At 37.2% G+C, this 20,676-nt stretch overlaps 1 protein-coding gene across 1 annotated transcript in view; it reads right to left on the reverse strand.

Annotated features, from left to right (window-relative positions):
- The window catches only part of CCDC146 (coiled-coil domain containing 146), a gene marked incomplete at its 5' end in the record, with an annotated part of 36,850 nt that extends 18,541 nt beyond the window's left edge, over positions 1–18,309 (reverse strand). Inside the window, 7 exons of the mRNA XM_010016376.1 lie at positions 2,779–2,965; positions 4,029–4,256; positions 4,503–4,576; positions 5,160–5,329; positions 5,882–5,943; positions 14,065–14,274; positions 18,227–18,309. Of these exons, the coding sequence (XP_010014678.1) occupies positions 2,779–2,965; positions 4,029–4,256; positions 4,503–4,576; positions 5,160–5,329; positions 5,882–5,943; positions 14,065–14,274; positions 18,227–18,309 (1,014 nt within the window). The remainder of the gene's footprint in view (positions 1–2,778; positions 2,966–4,028; positions 4,257–4,502; positions 4,577–5,159; positions 5,330–5,881; positions 5,944–14,064; positions 14,275–18,226) is intronic.
- Between the last annotated feature and the right edge of the window lie 2,367 nt (positions 18,310–20,676).

The raw sequence follows: 20,676 nt of genomic DNA on the forward strand, positions 1-20,676 counted from the left end.
TTAAGGACTTTTGTTCACATAAGACATGACTAAACTTAGGCACTTTTGGCTGTTTCTGTGTTGGCCTGACTGAAGAGAAGGCATGCATGGAGACGGACAGTTCTGCCCTGGGCTGGCGACACCCATAGCAGCCAGTTCTCTTTCACACAGAATGCTGGTGTTTAGCAATAGCTGACCTTTCACAGCTTACTAAGAAGAAAAACACATTTGAAGGAAGTGTTCCTGTAATTTCCTTATTCTACAAACTAGTCATTCTGCACTTAGCATGTGATTGCATGTAAGAGAAATTTGGAGAAGCACACTGATGTACTGCTGCTTCTGCGCTCACATTTTTATACTAGCAGTTCATTTTGTGAATATTGGAATCCTAATGAATAAAGGTAAATCTGGCTTCTTGAGTAGTTAAAGAAACTTCAACTACTTAAAAGTCTTCCAAATTCAAACATTCTCAATATAGCAAAAGCCAAGCAGAATCAAGCTTGCCACTCTAGTCTTTCGTACTCAGTACTTCATTTGAACTGACCACGCTGCAGAGGATCGGTGATTTCACATCTCGTATTCTAAAAGAGCCAGGAAAGGAATCAGAGGAAACACAGGGTGTGGGCTAAAATAACTATATTGCCATGGTCTGTTTGTGTTAGGGTAGCATCCTACAAATTCTGGAGTAAAATACTGCTTAGAATTTCACTTCTGCCTCTACTGGCATTCCCTTTGTCCCACTCCTCATGATGATGCTACCTGCAAGGTGCATACAAGCCTGTAGTATAACCTAGTGTTAGCACTGGGGGAATCCTTTGCAATGCAACTTCACCTTTAAGTGTCCTATTTCAGGCCTCACCCTTTCACAGTGTGAGGGGATTGAGTTGGGTTTGGATCTCACCCAGGACTGTGAATTCTAACCACAGCTGTCAGTCAATTATGGCATTTAATTTTAGTGTTACATGTCTTTGAACAATTCTGGTTCTCCATTCAGGAATATTTCTTCAATAGGAACACAGGAATAAATACCATTGCCCAGATTTTCTTAGCTGATGCTGAACAGAAACTCAGTATGAGCTTTAAGATCGAAGTCTGGAATAAGCCCTTTAATCAGTATTTCAGGAAATTCTGTCTAAAACTCTATTGTACAGTTACAGAGCTTTCCTCCCTCCTCCCAGGTGGGCTTATATTACTAGGTAACTTACATAAGTGAATTCAGGGGAGATGAAAAAGATATTAACATTTATTAATACTAAATATTACTGAGTAATGTTTAGAGTTTTTAAACAGCAAAGCTAAGTAGGGATGAGTTTTGATGTCATATAGCTATTTTTAAAAACTGCACATTGATGTAAATAAGACTTTTTTTCTGCCCTGAGTTGCTGAGAAGGACCAAGTAAAATTTCAGGGATGCTGTGTCAAGGTAGGAAACACCAACTCCAGTGAAAAATCATTCACTTGAATAAGCAAGATTAATTTTGTAAGACTGGCTTACAATTTAGACTAAACAAGGGGCTAGTTTAGGTGAAAAGCTTAAGAAAGAGAATGGAAGAACCAGTAAAGAGAGGAAGAGAATACAAAAAAGTTACAAAGTGAATTTTTAAGAAAGAATTGTAAGGACAAAAGGAAGGAAATGTTTTGAATAGACAAGCAGAATGAGACTGCCCTTTAAAATCAGCATCGTAGAAGGCAAAAATAAACCTGAAAAGAGTAAATCAGTATGGGAAGAGGAATGGGTGAAATAGTAGTGCAAGGAGGAAGTGGAGGTGAAATTCGAATGGAAACAAAGAGAACAGAGGGAATTATTTCATATTCTTTAATACCAAACTTTATATAGTGTTAGTTTCCTGTTTTCTGGACTAACTTTAAATCATTATAAATTACTTACAATAATGTACAAACAGCCTTCAAATTTTAAAAAGATAAAAACATTTAAAACATTTGGAGCAAGTCCAGAGGAGGCCACAAGGATGATCAGGGACTGGAGCACCTCCTGTATAAAGACAGGCTGAGAAGGTTGGGGCTGTTCAGCCTGGAGAAGAGAAGGCTGTGTGGAGACCTCATAGCAGCCTTCCAATATCTGAAGGGGGCCTACAAGGATGCTGGGGAGGGACTCTTCATTAGGGACTCTAGTGGTAGGACAAGGGGTAATGGCTTTAAACTTAAACAGGGGAAGTTTAGGTTAGATGTAAGGAAGAAGTTCTTCACAGTGAGGGTTGTGAGGCACTGGAATGGGTTGCCCAAGGAAGTTGTGAATGCTCCAATCTTGGCGGTGTTCAAGGCCAGGCTGGACAGAGCCTTGGGCGACATGGTTTAGTGTGTGGTGTCCCTGCCCATGGCAGGGGGGTTGGAACTAGATGATCTTAAGATCCGTTCCAACCCAAACCATTCTATATTATCTGGAAGCCAGGGAGCACTTGGCTCTATTTTTCTGATACAAATTTCTTTGATGCCAACAGGCAAGTCACTGTATTACTTTGATCATTAATGAGCACAGTTCCACAGTGCTTTAAAAGAAGACTTGACACCACAGTGCCCATATAATCTCCCAGTTCTCCTTCATAGGATGCTCCCACCCAAATTCCACTTCTTAAGAATAATCCAAATGTATCTTGATGCAGTATTTTTATTACAGCCAGAGAACCTGGTTTCTTAGTTGTAGCAACACTCTTGACATTTTTATGTGCATAAGACTTCAGTCTTCTCCTCTTCTCCCTTTTGGGACCTGTCAAAAGATTTCATCAATAGATTTTTTAAAGTAAAATTTAAAATCCTTATAATCAATGTGTTCATACAGACCTCTAATTTGAGTCTTTTATGCTGTGCCTTATGTTGTTCCAAGGCATGAAAAATCGTATTCAATTGTAACTCCGTCTTTTTTAAGATTTTCAGTTCTCTATCCTTCTGTGTCTGCTTGTGAATGAGAATATCAGATTGCTCTTTTTTCTCTAAGGCACATTTATTCAAATTCTCTTCCAGAGCTTCTCTGTACAGATAGACACAGAATTTTAGAAACAGGTAACTTGACCAAGACATGAATGAAAACAGACATTATCATTTTAAGGGGTTTTGAGAACTGCATGATTATGGCTGAACAGCAAGATAAACTCATAAACTACTGGCACAAATTGCCTAAAAAGGTAGCATTTTTATAACTTTAACCAATGATAATATTCCTAATGATGTCAATGAGGCCTCACAGTCTGTTCTAAATATGCCAGAAATTCCAGAGAAGAAGAAATATAAGAAGAAGAAAACACATTTTTTTAGTATGAGGAAATATTTACGTGTATGCTTCAGTCAAACGTTTTAATTTAAAGTGCCACTATCCTTTAAAACAAAACTTTAAAGTCAAAAGCATTGTTGCTGAGCATATGGCCATAATTATAACTATGCAGCTTCCTCTGCAAAGAAGAAATTGTTTGAAGCTTTCAATCAACCCAATAGTTTATTTTACTCTACCAAGTTATATAAGCTCATAAATCAAGGCAATATTAAAGACATGAGTAACTGGTCCCCACTGAAACTCCGGAGTGGGTGCAGAAATCTATGATCCTCACTTGAAAAATGGAAATACTGACATATTCTTTTTCTTGTTCAATTTACTTTCTGTGGGTTACACAGAAAAAAAAATATATTTTCACTGGAAAGAAAAACCCTCTTAAAGATTTCCCTTTCAGAGCAAAATCCAGTTCCACCCTCCCAGCATTTTATCGAATGGTTATGTTTTCTGATGTTCCTCATGCCAGATCCTAGATTCTAGTAGTTTTTCAAGGCCAGGTTAGACAGAGCCTTGGGAGGCAACGTTTAGTGTGAGGTGTCCCTGCTCATGGCAGGGGGTTGGAACTAGATGATCTTAAGGTCCTTTCCAACCCTAACTATTCTATGATTCTATGATATAAACATTTCTGAAGTCAAAACCAAGCCTGATAATTTCAACTCCACAGTGGCTGCAGCACAAAACTTGAAAACATAAGCGATACAGCAGAAAAAAGAGAGATCTTTGAGAACACAGGATTGTTCACACGCGCTACATGGCTAAGTCTAACCTCTCTGCTACGACCACCAATTCTTTCTCTCTGTCGATTTCTAGTAATTTTGCCAAAGTACTGCATTCTCGTTCTTTGCTTTCTAGCAAAATTTGTTTCCTATCCAATTCCTTCTTTACATCTTCTCTTTCTTGCAAAATCTCTTCAGTCCTCTTTTCAATGGCTTTCAGGGTACCATTCAACTCTTCTATTTGGTCATTAAGGGCTTTTTTCTTCTTCTCTTCATCGCTGTGGATATATTTTAACAAAACAGTAGGGGTTAACATTTCCACATGTATATTTAAATGGGAACGTTTCACTTCATATACTATATTTTTCAGTGCCGCACATGGATTTTAAGTGGATTATAGATGCTTTTTAAAATGTTGATCCTAATTTTAATCAACAACTATACTTAGTCATCTCTGTAACAAATGGATGAAAGGAAGCCATACATACATATTTATGTATATATAATTATTTATGGAAGCATACTTTTTTTTCCAATTTATCTTCTCAGCTTCTTTTCCAAGTTTTACTGGAACACCAAGGATCCTTACTAGCTCATCCTGGTGACAAAACAGAAAGGTTATTTTAATAGCCTTAAAATCTGATGAAATTTCATAGAAGTAATATTCACCTACAACTTCTGTGAAAATAAGCAGAAAACATATTTTGAATTACTTGAGCTTGTTCCAGGGAAATATAGCTGCTTCTTTTGAAATTAAACATTGATATTTATGATTTCATTATGTCTGCAGTATAAAAATTATGTTTGAATATTATTTGTACATCTGATTATGTTATCTATACGACGTAAAGTGGCAAAGACTTGGGTATGTTTTTTAATTCTTAGCATAAATCTGTATTAACTTGGATCTGGGCGTATGTTAGAGCAGCCAACAGTAACATAACATAGCAAACATATCATTTTTTAATCAAAACCGTGGCTATTATTTCCTAAAGGCGTAATAATGGATATGGGACAGCAGCATGCTTCATGCCTATTGACAAATGATGTAATATATGATGTAATGCCATCTACTGAATTTGGAATGACAAAACAACATCCAGAAGGTTCGCTGTTTCCTTGGACAAAGCGTGCACCTGTAAACACATACATACACACACACACAATTAATTTTGTGTTACTTTTAAATTAGCCTGCTTCTCCAGAAGCTTTTCTGTTTCTTTCTGATCTGTTAACATCAGCTTTTTCTTAGATGAAACATCTTCCTTTATTGCACTTATTTCTGCTTTCCTTTGGTTTACTTCTTTGCAGAGCTCGTCACAATTTTCTTTCAACTGTTTGATTTTCTTATCTGTTCCCTTTAAAAATGAAAGAAAAGACAAGATTAACTTTATTTTCCCTGTTAAATTTTACAGGCTCGTGATGTAACAGATTCATTACCACTGAATGGTGATAACAGTTTTTACAACAAGTTATGAAATATGATTTTTTAACAAGATGTATGTTTCTTCTATCAATAACCAGAGAATTTTATCTCCAACAAAGCCACGTTTATTCATCAGAATTTATGGCAGCAAATGTATTTTCCATACTCAGATCCTAGAACCAAAATCCTGTACCTACCTTTACATGCAGTATCCATTTGATGAATATAGTAAAAAATTTTCTTGAGTAAACTTAAGAAAATCAGATCTTTTCTGAATCAGTTACTCGTCGCTTGCCCTAGAGTTATCAAACCTGAATGATATGATATAGGCTTTCCTGTAACGCCCATCTCTTGTGTTTTCTATGTATTCCAGATTTTAAATAAACTCTAGAGCTACTCACTGCGAAAATATTTTCATTCATGTTTTTACATATTAGCTGACAGAACATTAATCATGGCTTTTCTCATGTTTTGTACTTACCCTGTGTTTTGGAATTCTTGCATATTCATTTTCCAGAAGACTTTTCTCTTCTTGCAAACTACAGGAAAATCAAAGAAAAGGTAAATATATTAGTAGTACAATAAATATTACTATAATAGAGTAAATGGTAAAAAAGTATAGAAGCCTATCTCATGCTAGACTAAAATGTATGATGAATTATCATCAGGGACAATTGAAAAGTGTCCAGATTTAGAGGAAGGCTCCTGACTGGTAACTGGAAGTCCTGAAAGACAGATTGTACATGTGCTGGCTTTTTCTACAGTGCACACATCTAAACTTTCGAACCTGACTCTTCTTAGTCTCACCATGTCCTGCAGGGATGCATTTATGCCTCATTCACCCTTGTCTTTACACTATAATGCTACACCCACAGTTTCTCCCAACCTCAGAAAACAAAATTTAAACATGGAAGTGAGGCAAAAGGAAAGACGAGGGGGGTTATAAATACCCACAAAACCAGCACACGTCAAAGAAAGTGAAGTTGCTAGTGAGAAACTTTCTTCTTCCTTTGAGTCATTGCTCATGCACACATTCACACTATAAACAAATGTAACTGAAGCTCCTCAAACCTGAACAGGGTTCTGTGAAAAAAAATCCTGAAAAGAGAGGGGTCGTCGACTAAGTCAATGGGGTAGAGTAGAAAAGCGACCTGAATAGCCATTGTGATCTTAACCCAAAACTATGTTGCAATTTAAATTTAGGCAACTATAGAGATGGATGCCAAAGAAGGGAAGAAGAAGGAAAGGAAAAAACAGTAAAGCTCTTAGATATTCTGGGTGTGTTTTTAGTGATGCTGCTCTGAGAAAGATGAAGGAATGACTACAGAAGTGGAGTTGAATCAACAAGCTCGTTTGACATACAATAGGAGCTTCTTGGTGGCATTAGCCCTAGTGAAGAAATACACTGATACATCCCCAGTGTATGCATAGAACAATTCTACACCTCTAAGAGGTAAATGGGCCTCAATGACGACAAGCGGTCTGCATGTCATCACAACCAAACTGAGCTTTATTAGGGCATTGTGCTATTGAGTTGGAACAAGGAGGCAGGTTCTTGCAATGTAATTAGAACCTCTGCTGACATTTCTGAGTCTCAGGCTACAAAGATTGCAGCTGGGGAATAGGTGGAACCACCAAATCCTCTGTCCCAGATATAGCGAAGAATCAACTCCAGCACTTAAATTTGTGTTTGTAAAATCCAGCTGATGTGCTGGTCAGGCTTCCTTGAGACTCAGGACAATTTGTTAGAATAAATAACTAATTAAGGGGAGTATTAAGAGAAGGGACCAGGCTTTCATGGAATAGCTGTGTCACTTGGGGCTACAGACTATGCAAGGGAGTCCTAGGACAGCCCCACAAGTCAACTTATGTACCCAAAGCAACTATGACAGTTGTTTCTGAATGTGGCTGACACAGAAGTGCGGCAGCTGACTAGTATTTCTTTTTTTTTCTCTGAAACTTTTTAGCATCAGCCTAAGACTTTGCATGGTGGTGGTGATTCAGGTTTCAGAAGGTGGTGTTCAGGTGGTCATGGGAGAGATATCAGTCTCCTAGCGTGCAGCCTCATGGATGATCATCACGAGTATCTTGTGCTCAGTTCTTTATCAGTACTGATTCAAGATGCAAACCCACTACCCCCTGAATTTTTTCTTATATTGTGGTCCTCCAACAAAAGAAGCAAAGCTTATACCTGGAAGCCTCAGGCGACATCTTTCTAATCATGGCAAGAAAACAGTCAAAAAGAGGATTGGGATGGTGGTGTTGCAATAAAAAATAATAAATAAAAAGATCATGAAGAACAAGCTCTGGCTCAAATGGGGAGCAAGGAGAAAATAAAGGCATAGGGTAGATGCTGATTTACTGCACATATGTATATTTGTACAGGCAGAGTACAAGTATGCCTCTTACAGGCACCACTTAGCCTAAAACCAAATTTGAATGTGAGTGTTTGAACACCCACAGAGTGGATGAGTTTGCAAATAAAAATCTTTCAAAGAAAAAAGTTGAATTTAGATCAGTCTTCCCCCAAAAATTATAAAATTATTCACAAAAGAAAAAAATAATTCTATTGCAAAATCTGTTATAACTTAAGAAATTGCACAGAAGAGTGAAGAAAGACCCAGGAGTATTTTGCAGGTGTAAAATGCAAGTACATGTGAGTTAAGGAAACACCATAAGGTGACTTCTTCTTTGCTGCAGTGTGGCTCTGGAACTACTAGTTTTATGTTCCACTGTTTAAAGTTAATGATGGAGAGCACAGGGATCAAACTGCATCAAAAACTGAGCTACTTTGACTCTGTGGTGGCAGCTTTGGTCTGCTCTGTGTACTGCACCCATAAGCTGCAAGTGAGCATACTGTGTTGTAATGCCACGTGAGTCAAACACAATGCTTGTGCTTACCAACAGATTGTCTAAATGTGTACATATGTTAATAAGGACAATTCACATTCCAAACACATTGTGGCAGGATTTCTAGTTGAACTCCTTAGGGTTGGCATAATCACACTAATTATAAAGAATTTCCACTTTGCAGAAATACCCATATCTGTTTGGCTGCACCAAAAAGTTACTAAATAAGTCCTGTGCAAACTGATTAAGGAGGTACTGCATTGCCTGTCATCAGTCCATGCTGCGCCCTCTTTAATATCATGCCAAACGATCAAAAGAGAATCCCAAAAATCAGGAGGGAGAGCAAAGTTGTCACTGTTTTTCTTCTGTCACATTCCTCACTCATGAGGACAGATTCCTGTGGAGCCATTCCAGTTTCTCAACAAAGGCTTTTCCATCCAGTGAAAGTAAAATGATTTGAACACCTCATTTTCTGTGACATAAACAAAGGCAACACTGAGAGCAAGCACCAAGTAACCGAGTTACCTTAAGCAGACCAACTACTTCCAGACAAAACCCAGTGAAAGGGTGAAAAGAAAGGGGGTAATAGAAAGAAGTTAAATCTCTCTCTTTTGAGCAACGAGTTTGGTCCATCTGTCCACATCCAACAATTAGACAGGTGTCCTTGTGCTACTGCCTCCAGGCTTCCTTAACTGTCAGGAATGAAAACAGGAATCTCCAAAGGGCAGCTCATCTGACATCCCATGTGCCTATTTTAGGATGAGATAAATGAATGGCTGAAGATAAATGTATTTGTCTCTGTTGACTCTAAAGGCAGACCAGGATGATAACTCAGATTAACAAATTGAATAAGATTTTTCACAGATTTAAGTTCAGTCTCTGATTTAATAGCTATACAGACATAGAAACTTAATGTAAGCAGAGAAAATCTGGTCTTTTCATTTAGCATTTGAATCTTGTAATCTGTGATATATGGACATTGGCCTTATCACTGCCTATAAAATAGACATCAATCACAGGAACAAACAAAATAGCTGCAAGTGCTATTAGGCATTTGTAATTCCCATTGGCTTATAGCCCTTCTTTGGTAAGCGTATATTTCAACACCATGTGGGTTTTAATATTATCATTATTATACCTATAACAACATGCATAATGAAAAAAAGATGAAACCCTTAAGTTTAAGCATTAAAGTTTGCAAATGTTTCTCACATTGCTTTATTTATTTTCATGAAGCTTAATAGCAGTACTGTACATGAGAAGCTATCATGGATGCAGATATAATGAGTTAAAAAAAGCACTCAGAAAATTGGACCATTAATAAAAATACATTCCAGCCTTTTCCCTGAGAGATGTCTACAGCTGCAAACTGACACAGAAATAAAAAGATTAAGTCAGAGAGATTAAGAAATGTAGTGGTAGTTGTCAGCAGAGGTCCATTTCGGTTCCTCAGCTCACAAAATAGCCAGAACATTGTTATCATTACAAATCCCATCATGCAAGAAAGCAAACTCCTTCAGCTACTCTGACGCACAGCTGGGATTGCTGAGGAATCCATAGAAGGTGCTCAGCACCTCACAACTAAAATGCTAGTGACCACAAGTAGAAGATACCACAGCCAACAAGCTGCCAGCATGAGATTCCTGCAAAGCTTCCAGCTGTAATTAGTTCACATGTACTGGAAAATGCAGTCATAACACTAATTGATAACAATTCCAACTGCAACTCAATTCATTTTACTTATGACTTGTAATTCTTTACAAGAAAAACTATGGACAAGAGCTTAACGTTTCACTTTTTATTTATGGGGTGACTAATCTTGAAATAATTACAAGCATTGAAACAATTTTCCATATTTGCAATACTTCTACAAGGACAAACTCCCTTTTGCAATCCTGACTTGCATGCAATAGCTGTTTTGCTACCTGCACAAATAACTATGAGGGCTGCAGTTTGGACTAGGTCTTAAAGTAAAATTCATTTCAAGAATTAGGCACCTTTAACTTCACAAACTCTTGTTATAGATAATTTCATTACAAATTAATTACTTTTAGGTATGTGGTTTAGATGATAAATTAATTTAGATGATATATTTATTGTTTCTCAATAATAAACTGTTGTTACTATCGCCTTATAAAAAATCTCAGCTCTTTATTTTGTCTCACACACCAGGACTCTAAGCTTCACATGGACATTAAAATGAAAAGTTTCCTCAAGCTAGAACAAATCCTTGTGATCACATTGAACCTTTCCTTGTGCTAATCTGATTTTTTGGTCTATATTCTTCTTTATGAAGGCTTGTTCAGTCCCAGTTATATGAAGAAACTTCATGGCTCTGAATGCAATTGTACCAGAACTGAACTGGGATCACTATTTTTCCTTTTACTTTATTACACTTGCCTCATAGTTTTGGAGAGGAAGAATACTCCTTGAGTCAGCTCTGACTTTGGGGTAGGAGCTGAAAATTTATAACCTCAGTAAAATCCTTCCAACTGCTGTTCCCTTCCTGTGCTGAACACTCAGGCAGACACACTAGCAATGAAGCCAGTATGACTGTACAGCAGAGCAGAAACACAAACTGGAAGAGAAGGCACACACTACAGTGGAAGCACACCACAGCCATGCAGCCACCCTCAGGGTGACTTCCCCAACAGCTGAAGTGCATCAGAGCTGGTTCTGAACACTCCATGTAACGGTTTAAGCTATGAAAAAAGTCACAGAATTCCTGAAAATCTGCTGATATTACAGTGCTGAAACAAAGAGTTAAACCAGAAGATGAAAGATCACATTCACCTGTTGAAGGAAAAACTGTTTACAGGGGCAAGCAAATAGGAGATGAAATATGGAAAAGAGACTATAGAATACTAAATGACCTTGAGACAAAAAATAACTTTGCTAATGTTATGGTATATCTGTATGACTCTTCAAGAGAAAAGTTTACTGTTGTCAGATGTGAATCTGAGTGCAAAAGAGGTACTAAGCAAAAGCAGGAAGTAAAGGCAGCAGAGACTAGAAAGATGCTTCAGAGAGAGAGAGGCTTACAGAAACGGAAGCAGAAGATCTGCCGAAGCTTGCTTTCACTCCCAGCTCAGCAGTATTTCTATGTAGACAAGATCCAAGACTTCTAAGAAATGGATAAAGCAATAGATAAGAGACACAGATATTCCCTTCAAAAGCTTTTCCCCTCCATGATCCCCACCTGTCATATGTAAGAAGGTAAATAAGCAATGTTTGTTTTGAGACTAAACAGCCATTAGTCATAATTCCCAAAGAGAAGTTTACTTGCAAGTGCCAAGCACAGCTGGGACCATATTAACACAGTTGGACAACAAGGGAAACTCTGCTCCAGAGAGATTAGGGGCCAAAAAAGGTTGGAGCATGAGTTTCTAACCTTTTCAGAAATGAAGGAAACCAAGCAGTTACATAACAGCAGACTTAATTATAATATCTTTGATGCAGCTTGCCCTCTGTCTGTGACACCACCCATGCTCACAGATGTTTTATAAGCCACTGCTTTATTATTTGCATAAAACCATCTGGCATATAGATCTTCATTTTACATCAGTGTTACTATTAGATCAACTGCTCTTCACAACTCCATTCTGAACATTCATTTTGACTGTCCTTCACATGCACCAAAACCAGCCCCTCTTTATAAACATGTATTCACATCCATTATTTGTTTTTCTTCATATCTCATTTCCGTTTCCCCACTGCATTCATTCATCTGTTCCCCACATAGATATGTATTCTGCCAGTCTTGTTCATTCCACATCTACTCCAGCATTAAACCCCCTCTCATTTCTTGAAAGCAGTATCTTCTCTCCCACTAAACAAATTGTTCACACATAACCAAGGCACATTCTCCTCACTTCACACCCACAATATGCATAAAACCCAATGGTACCACCAGGCATGAAACAGATTCCAAACAAGGAGCAATTAAATAATCTGTAGCTTTTCAGTTTAGAAAGTTCACAAATTAAGGGGAGAGGAGCACAAGAGAGATCTATAAAACCACCCTGCAGCAGTGAAAATGAAGAGAGGATCAGATGTTCAGTGTCTCATCCAGCACAAGAACTACAGGGTATGAAATGAAGCTGATTGATAGGAGACAGGTTCAAAAAATAAGGGAGGTGGCGTTCTTGTGTAGTTAATCTATGGAACTCATTGCTCAGTGTGTTGCAATGCCAGAAGTCTATATAGTAAGGAGGAAATAGAAGTTCAGGGAAGAGGGGTTAACTGAGGACTCCTAGATATAGAAGACTGCATTTGGCTCAAAGAAATCCCTGCATCACTGATGTCTGGGGGCTGCACTTTCAGTCGCTGTTAGATACTGTGCCATACGGACCTCTGGTCAGACTGTACAGCTGGTTTTGATCTCATGTAATACATAAGACCAAACAGAGGAAGTTTCTTATTAAAGTGAAAGAAAAATTTTCACAGCATGACTGACCCAAACAGTGTTTTTTTAGTCTGCAAGATAGGATATTGAATTCATATATAAAAACTAATGCAGGAAATGTGCAAGAGTAATTGAAACAACGCCTAAACATTGTGATGTGTAGGGCAGAAATCTCTTTCTGTCCTGAGGCAGAAAATAGAGTGCAAGTAAATAACCATATAAACATATAAATAACCGTATAAATATATAAATCAACACATAAACATATAAACCCCCATCATTTTTTGGAAAAGTGATGCAAATTCAGTGAAAAATGTTCATGGAATATGAGGTAAAATGGGTAAAAAACATGATATTTTGAAGAACTCACTTCTGGACTGCTTGGAAATTGCAATAAATTCTGTGTTTAATAATTATTTCAGGAAACCATGTTGCTTAGTTATCTCATAGCAAATAATTTTTTCCAGATGCTTTCCATGTTTCTTTATTTCTCCCACTCCCAATTTGCTGCTTTCTCAAGTTTCTTTCTCTCTTAGAGCAAACAGTTGGCTCTAAAAAAAAATAAAATCAAGGAAAGACTGCCAGAAGAAAATCTGCTCTCTGCAGTTAGTACAGTGCCCCTGCTCTCCTTGCAGAAAAACAGCTTTAACTGCTGAGCTGCTGACATCATTTATTTGTATTTCTATACACCAAATACACTACAGCTGGACTGAAGATAATGAAAATACGAGTTCATCTCCATATTCTTAAAAATGCAATAGTACAAACAATAGTTTGTAATTTTACTATAAAAGCTTCAAGTGCAACACACTCACATATGCAGATAATAAAAATATATACAATATCAAGCTTATTCTGGACTTTTTTCCTTTTATAGAAATGTCAAGGATTCACTTCTTTCACAGCAAATTTCTCATTTTTCTGACATGAGACTGTACAAGTACTTGTTCTCCTTTAAATACCTGAATAGAAAAACCTGAATACACATTCTGATGTTAAAAATAGCATTGGGTCTATTTATGCCATTGTTTCCATAAAATCCCAGTCACCAGGGCTCTGAGACACTTTAATCATCTGTATAAAAGGTGTCCTAGACTAGAACTGTTCCTGTTAATTTTGCCTACCTAAACATTAAACATCCAATGTAGTAAATTTTAAACAGCATTTCAAAGGATCCCATAGCATGCTCTAAAATTAGAATTATCTACAAATCTCACACCAGGGTAGTTTTATTCATCACTAGAAATGTTGCTGTTTCTAGGGAAAGTTTGTGGCGGTTTGTTTAACAACAGCCATCAAGAAATGTGTTCATGTAAGATGGAGAGGAGATTGAACTATATTCTGCGTTAGTGTCTTTCTAGGTAAACTATGATAAAAATAGCAAAGTCTGACTACTATCACCTACCATTTTATCTTGTACTGAATGTCAGATTCTCTTTCTTTAATAGCATTGTATTCATTTTGGCAACTAAGAAGTTGTTTCCTTATTTGTAAAACTTCACTGAAGGATTCTTCAGGGAACTGTTCTGCTTCTTCCAGTTCATGTTGTTGTTGTTCCAGTTCTGCACTAAGATATTTGGCTTCTTGCAACAGCTGGATCTCAGATTCCTGTAAACTACATTAAATAGAAGAAAATTTAGAACTAGGCAATGAGAAGCATGAGCTTTGTATTTATACTTCTTTACTACCTACAATATTAAATTCAAGGTTTTCAAGGTGAAATGGGGTTAAGTACTGAATAATCTGGTCTGACCTCCTAGTTGACCCTGCCTTGAACAGGAAGTTGGACCACAGACCTCCGAGGTCTATTCAAACTTGAATTGTCCTCTGATACCATGAAAGCAGTGGAATCTCATGTGAGGGGGGTTCTGCATTCCTAGAGCTGGAGTGGGATTCGTCTCATCTAATTTTAACCAGATAAAAGACAATTAGTTGGTCTAATCTATTTGTCTAGCACCTCCTAGAACCAGTGAAGAGACAGAGAATCCATTTTATTCTAAGAAGTGCCAAAAGCTAGGTCTGAATCAGTGCTGGGGCCAATAACAGGGAAGAAGTCACCAGGACAAGGCCCAGTCTGGGCTCTATGACACCTTTAAGTTCTTAGTAAATACTGGGACACCTACCCCATTGTGAATTGCATGTTGCTACTGCTGTAGTGTTACCAATATCTGAGATAACTCATATAATAGTACAGAAGCTGCAAATACATTTGTGGACTTCTGTGGAAGCTTACTACAAGGCTTGTAGACATGATCTGACTTGTATCACTGAAGTCTAGGTTCACAGAAACAACAAACAGTAATATTCTGTCAATGTTAGGAGAATTGGTATTCATGACATACTTAGGAACCTATGTGGTGATAGCTGAGTAACAGATCTGAAAGGCTGTTAATATTGATTATTATGGAAAAGTCTTAAAGGGAACTGCAGTATGAACATTCATATACAGTACATAACATATAAACCTTAGAAATGCTAAGACATATAAACATACATAACATATAAACAGAGGCTAAAGAAATAATTGTGTATGCCTTCTCAATATTTTGAAATTATAACTTTTGTATACTAAAATTAGTCACAAATGATGTGGAAGAATAAAGAACTCTATCCCTTGACTTTTATTAATTAAAAATATAATGCAAATTATTATTTTAAAAAACAAATTAATTTAGAATCTTCCATATTGAAAAATACTATACATAAATTTTAGCTCAAAAATGCCATTTTTAGCGTAGCAACAAAACAAAAAATACATATGAAACTGCAGGCTAGAGTTGAGATGGTAACTATATAAACATAAAATATACAACTGACTATACTGCACAAACATAGCTGAAATAATATAGCAGAAAAAGTTTCATTTTGTGTAACATTTCCACTTAGATAACCACTTCCTTTTTTAACCCAGAAAATAAGAAAACCACAGACTTCAACAGGAAACAAGAGTGTGTCTTTATCACGAACAAATAACTTCATTTGTGATGTATTTACACAGTAACTTTTTAAGGGACAAATAAATTGACTTATTGATGCAAGATCCTATATGATATTTAAATTCAATTGAGGACAATAAAGAAATAACTGGACATCTACATAATGTACATATCTAGAACCATGTGAGTGCTAAAGCAGGCTTGCCAATTTTGATGTGGCTGCTTTTGAATTTGTGAAGTGATTAATAATTTAACAGAGGCCTAAGAAGATAAGATTCCCAAACTGTCAGTGAACTAGCATTATTACCTGCCTTTCTTACAGCTTGGTGTGTCAGAATATTCATATTGGGTTCCTACATGGAGATAATAAAAATGAAAATTTGTAACTGAGCCACATGATTGTGTGACTAAATGGGTTTTCAGGGGCCAAGTATGAGCTCAGGTACATCAGCTATAGCTGCAGCCTCACTGCAAAGTGGGTGGGTGAGACAGCACCAGAATAGGATGACAGCATTCCCAGATTTTCAGCTGTGCAGCAAACATAAAGTCAAATGCACATAACACTTTGAAGAAACGTATCAAAGATGTTATCTGGCAGGTCACATCTCTCAGCTTTACAGAATGCCAAACTGTGCAAAACTGAAACCAAGCAATAAAGGACTCTAGATACCTACTTCAGATGCACATTTACTGATATTAACATATGCACAAGTGAACCCCACTTTCAATGTCTGAGAAGTCCTTAAAATATACTGGAGATCATGATCAGTTTTTGGTAGTTGATTCCCCTTGCTTTCTTTTAGCAGAAAGAGAAATTTATCTGTGGGAATCAGTACTTGTTCATGCATTAGCGTTTCGCTTTGATACACGACTACATCTAAGTAAAGAACGTGACAAGATTCTCTCCAATTGACTTTCTTACAAAAGTATGACAATTCTGTATTCCTGTGGAAAGAATGGGAGATGTAATCCACCATCTAACATCTTCATGCTTTTGGTGCACGGTGTTAATGGTAGTTTTATGTGAGACAGAAAAGACAGCTGACTCCAGTTTTTACTCAGCTCATATTCCACATATTACACACGAAAAGGAATAGTCTTTACATAAAAGATAAAAGAATATTTATATAAAAGAATGCTATATCAATATAATATGAAATATGTACTAATATGCTTGTATTCTTTCCAACCAAAGACTGGTTTCAAACTACCTTTGGCTAAAAGTCAATCGGGTTCAGCAAACAGCAGCTACCGGATTTCTACTTCAGTTCGGTGAACACCAGTATGATAGAAACCTTCTCAGTTAATCCAAAAGCCACATAATATGTTTAGTTCTGAGCATTAAAAAGAAAATGTTTCTTGCATTTTCTAGCGAGTCGAACTGGTTTAGGAGTGCTGCTTTTAATTTCGTTTCCCAAAAATATTTGCTATGCAGTAAGCTGGATAAAGTCAGATGACTTCATACAGACTTCGAGCCATATTCTAACTCCCTGTTTTATTAAGATGAAACTAGAACACTCAGCTAACCTCAAGAAAAACTGTGTTTTCAGGATTTTGTGAACCCCCTTTTCAAATTACTGTACATTATTTAGCACTGGTTGCTACTCAGATTGCCAGGAGGCACACCAAATCCCAGCATAACCCAAGTAAGCTGGTATGACTTGAATTAGATTCAGAATCCTTAAGTTAGACTTTAGCTTCAATGACAGAATAGCCGTGGTTTTATAAGCAGAATTACCATAAAGGTTTTGATGTGACCTGTCAAGGAAACTGGGCTAAAATATTGTTTATATGGTGGATATTATGGTACATACTACAGAAAAATAAGGAGTATCATGATGCTGATTTTACTGATAATTGTGGGTATACCTCAAGTAATAACAAATTATTAGTTACAAATAATGATGCAGTATTGCAATATTTGCAATACAACTGCTCTGCTCACCCAGTACAACTGTAGTATGGCATCCCACTTTGGCCCTCCTTCTTTCCTTCCACTCACACATGGAGTGTGACACACCCTGGCATCGGGCTGTGAGCATGATCTCTCTCTCCCAGGAAGTACCAGAGTAGGGCAGACTCGCAGCTCCCACACCTGAAGTTTCATTTATACTTTGAAGCTTAATGTTCTAACCTTCTAAATTTATTAGTAGTCTGTCTAACATGTCTGTCAGTGTTCTCAGAGGGTAAATTTCACACCTATTTAGATGTGACAGGGCCTCATTTTCCTACTTAGAAATGAGCCTTTAGCTTCTTCAGTGGTTCTCTATGATGTTAGCTCAGCAAGTCAGTCTTTTCACATGTTATAATTCCAGCTACATGATCTGCAAACATACATTTATTTTAAATGTGTATATTTTCTGTTGCAGCTTGTGCTTCCTTTCTCTGTCATTACTATTATTACGATTACATTGAAAAAAGATGTTGTTCAAGCAACTATTTAAATATCCCAAATTACCCTGAAAGTTTCTATTAAATAATACTGGTTTTCAGCCTTGTGTTCTTGCTTCCTTTTTATGAACAATCACTGTAAGAAAGCCTTAAATGGTAATTAGGCCACACAATGAGCAGAAAATGACTTTAAATATGTAATGCTTTGGCTTCTTAAAGTCTAAAAAAGGATCATTATACCTTATCACAGTCTTATGCAGCAGGGTGTACTTTTCCTTCAGCTCTGCTACTCTGGTGCATGTGATTTTTCCAGCAGAAAACAGCTATGGAAGGGAAACAGACAGTTATGAAATCTCCTAAGAACTAATACTTTCATTCTGCTACAACTTTTTATAACTATAATTGGCAGCCTTTTAGTTTATACAGTCTTTGGTAACACACCAAATCAAATACACAATCAAATCAAATACAGAGATGAAAAAATGTTTATTTACATAGTAATTCAAAGCATAAATGTAAGAATATAACGAATGTGTCGTCGCAACTGCATTGTTACTCACACCACATATCCTCTCTGATTTTATGTCTGTATTAATATTTCATGATAATTCTGTTTTGACTTTGAATTCAGGTTCTGAGCCACTTGTTTTCCATGTTGCTTAACTGGTTCAGTTTGGGTATATACCAGATGGCCTGCACAGGTGAAACTGAGGCTTAAAACGTCTCCACAGGCAATACTGTTGTAACAAAGAGGAGTTGGGCTCAAGCTGGATCATCCCCAAGCCACAGAAAGCATCGCCTTACATACCTGTGCATGTCTTTGGCAAACACCAAGATCAAAATGCTCCACATATTTAGTACTACAAAACCCATAGATGTGTGATGCAGCCTACTTATCTCTTAGGCGACTCCTCAGCTGTTCTGAGGGCAGTAATTTTGGCCAATGAGCCAGTCCTTAATATAAATAGGAAATAGGGCTAGGAGCTCAATTTTACCACTGGGATATATCACAGCAGCAATATGATAGTATCGTCTAGGGTCATAGAATCATAGAACCATTTAGATTGAAAAAGACCCTTAAGATCATTGAGTTTGATGGTTAACCCAGCACTGCCAAGTCCACCACTAAACCATGTCCCTAAGTGCCACATGTACACATCTTTTAAATACTTCTGGCAATGGTGATTCCAATTCCCTGGGCAGCCTGTTCCAATGCTTGACAACCCTTGCAGTGAAGAAATTTTTCCTAATATCCAATCTAAACTTTTCCCTGGTGCAACCTGAGGCCGTTTCCTCTTGTCCTGTCACTTGGGAGACCAATCCCCATCTCGCTACAACCTCCTTTCAGGTAGATGTAGAGAGAGATAGGCTTTCCACAAGGAAAGGCCTTGTAGAGGGGGAAAAGCCTCTTTCTAAGCTGAACTGAGGGTCATTTAAGAGATTCATATGTGGGCTATTCTGTAGATGCTCCTTTCTTGACTATCCAGGAGAAACCATCCAGAACCAGTCTTACGGTCAAGAATCAGAACGCAAGTTAATATGCCAAAGGAATTATATATTTTGTTGATAACTCTTTGATTTTTAGGGGTTTTTTAAGATCCACTGCAAACAATTTCATGGTAGGAAAGACCATCTTTGATGCCAGAGGCCCTGAGAAAAAGAAAGGAGGTCTGCCTTTCATTTGTTTGCATGAAATTAATGATAAGCAGCTCTTAAATACTTATTTTGGCATCCTGTATGATGCAAAGATACTCTTCACTTAAGTTCACAATACTAAGTAGGTCTTCTGTGAGAAAGAAAATATTTCCCTATCTCAACCTATTTATTTCTTAGCTTCATGCAGATATAGTTGTCCTATTTGAGTGCTACCTCACTAATGTCCTTTCTCCATGCTCCTTTCATCTGTACCTGTGAGTTCCAGTTTTTGTTACTGCTTGGCTTCTCACTGAAGATCTATGCCATGTTTGACAATGTTTACACAAAAATAAACTTACTTGTACTCAAGACTATGTCTTCTCCTTTATATCCACAAGCTTTTTACACTTAGTATACTTTATTTCTTAGTTTAGTTCAGAGCTAGGAGTTCTATTCCAATAAAGCTGGTTATATACAATGTGAAGACATGTAGCTTTGAGGACTATGTAAGACAGACTGTATGGATTTGCATACCAGCATGTCAAAGAGAGTGAGACTTCTGTGAAAACTATCAGCACCAGATACATAGTTCCCATTACCAATTTTATTTGGAAAGCTATCAGAGAGTCAGCGCTGGGCTACCCTGATCCCAGGATTTGTTATTAAAGCCCAGCATGCTGTTTTCTCCAAGATTCTTGTAAAGGCAGAAGTGAAAGAGGCAATGGCATGAGGGAAAGAAATGAGCCTACTGTAAAAAATAGTGTTATCTGTAGTGATAAAACAGATATATACAGCTTTCAAGGCTGCCATTCCCACATATGTGGTAAGAGGAGATGTGTAAATTAAGTGGACTTCAGAAGCTATGTTAGCTGAATCAATGGGTGCTCCCAGAAATTCACTGAATACCTCAAATGGAGCTAGCAACTGTTTTCCTTACACATTTCTATCATGCCGATGAATAGCAAATTTCCAGTCCCTGAATACATTGCCTCTTGATAACAAAAATTAGAGATAGGAATGGAATTTACGGGACTGATGGACAGTGGCAGAGCAGT

This window comes from Nestor notabilis, unplaced genomic scaffold (assembly GCF_000696875.1).
Source record: "Nestor notabilis isolate BGI_N333 unplaced genomic scaffold, ASM69687v1 scaffold11156, whole genome shotgun sequence".
In the NCBI taxonomy this organism is placed as follows: Eukaryota; Metazoa; Chordata; class Aves; order Psittaciformes; family Psittacidae; genus Nestor; species Nestor notabilis.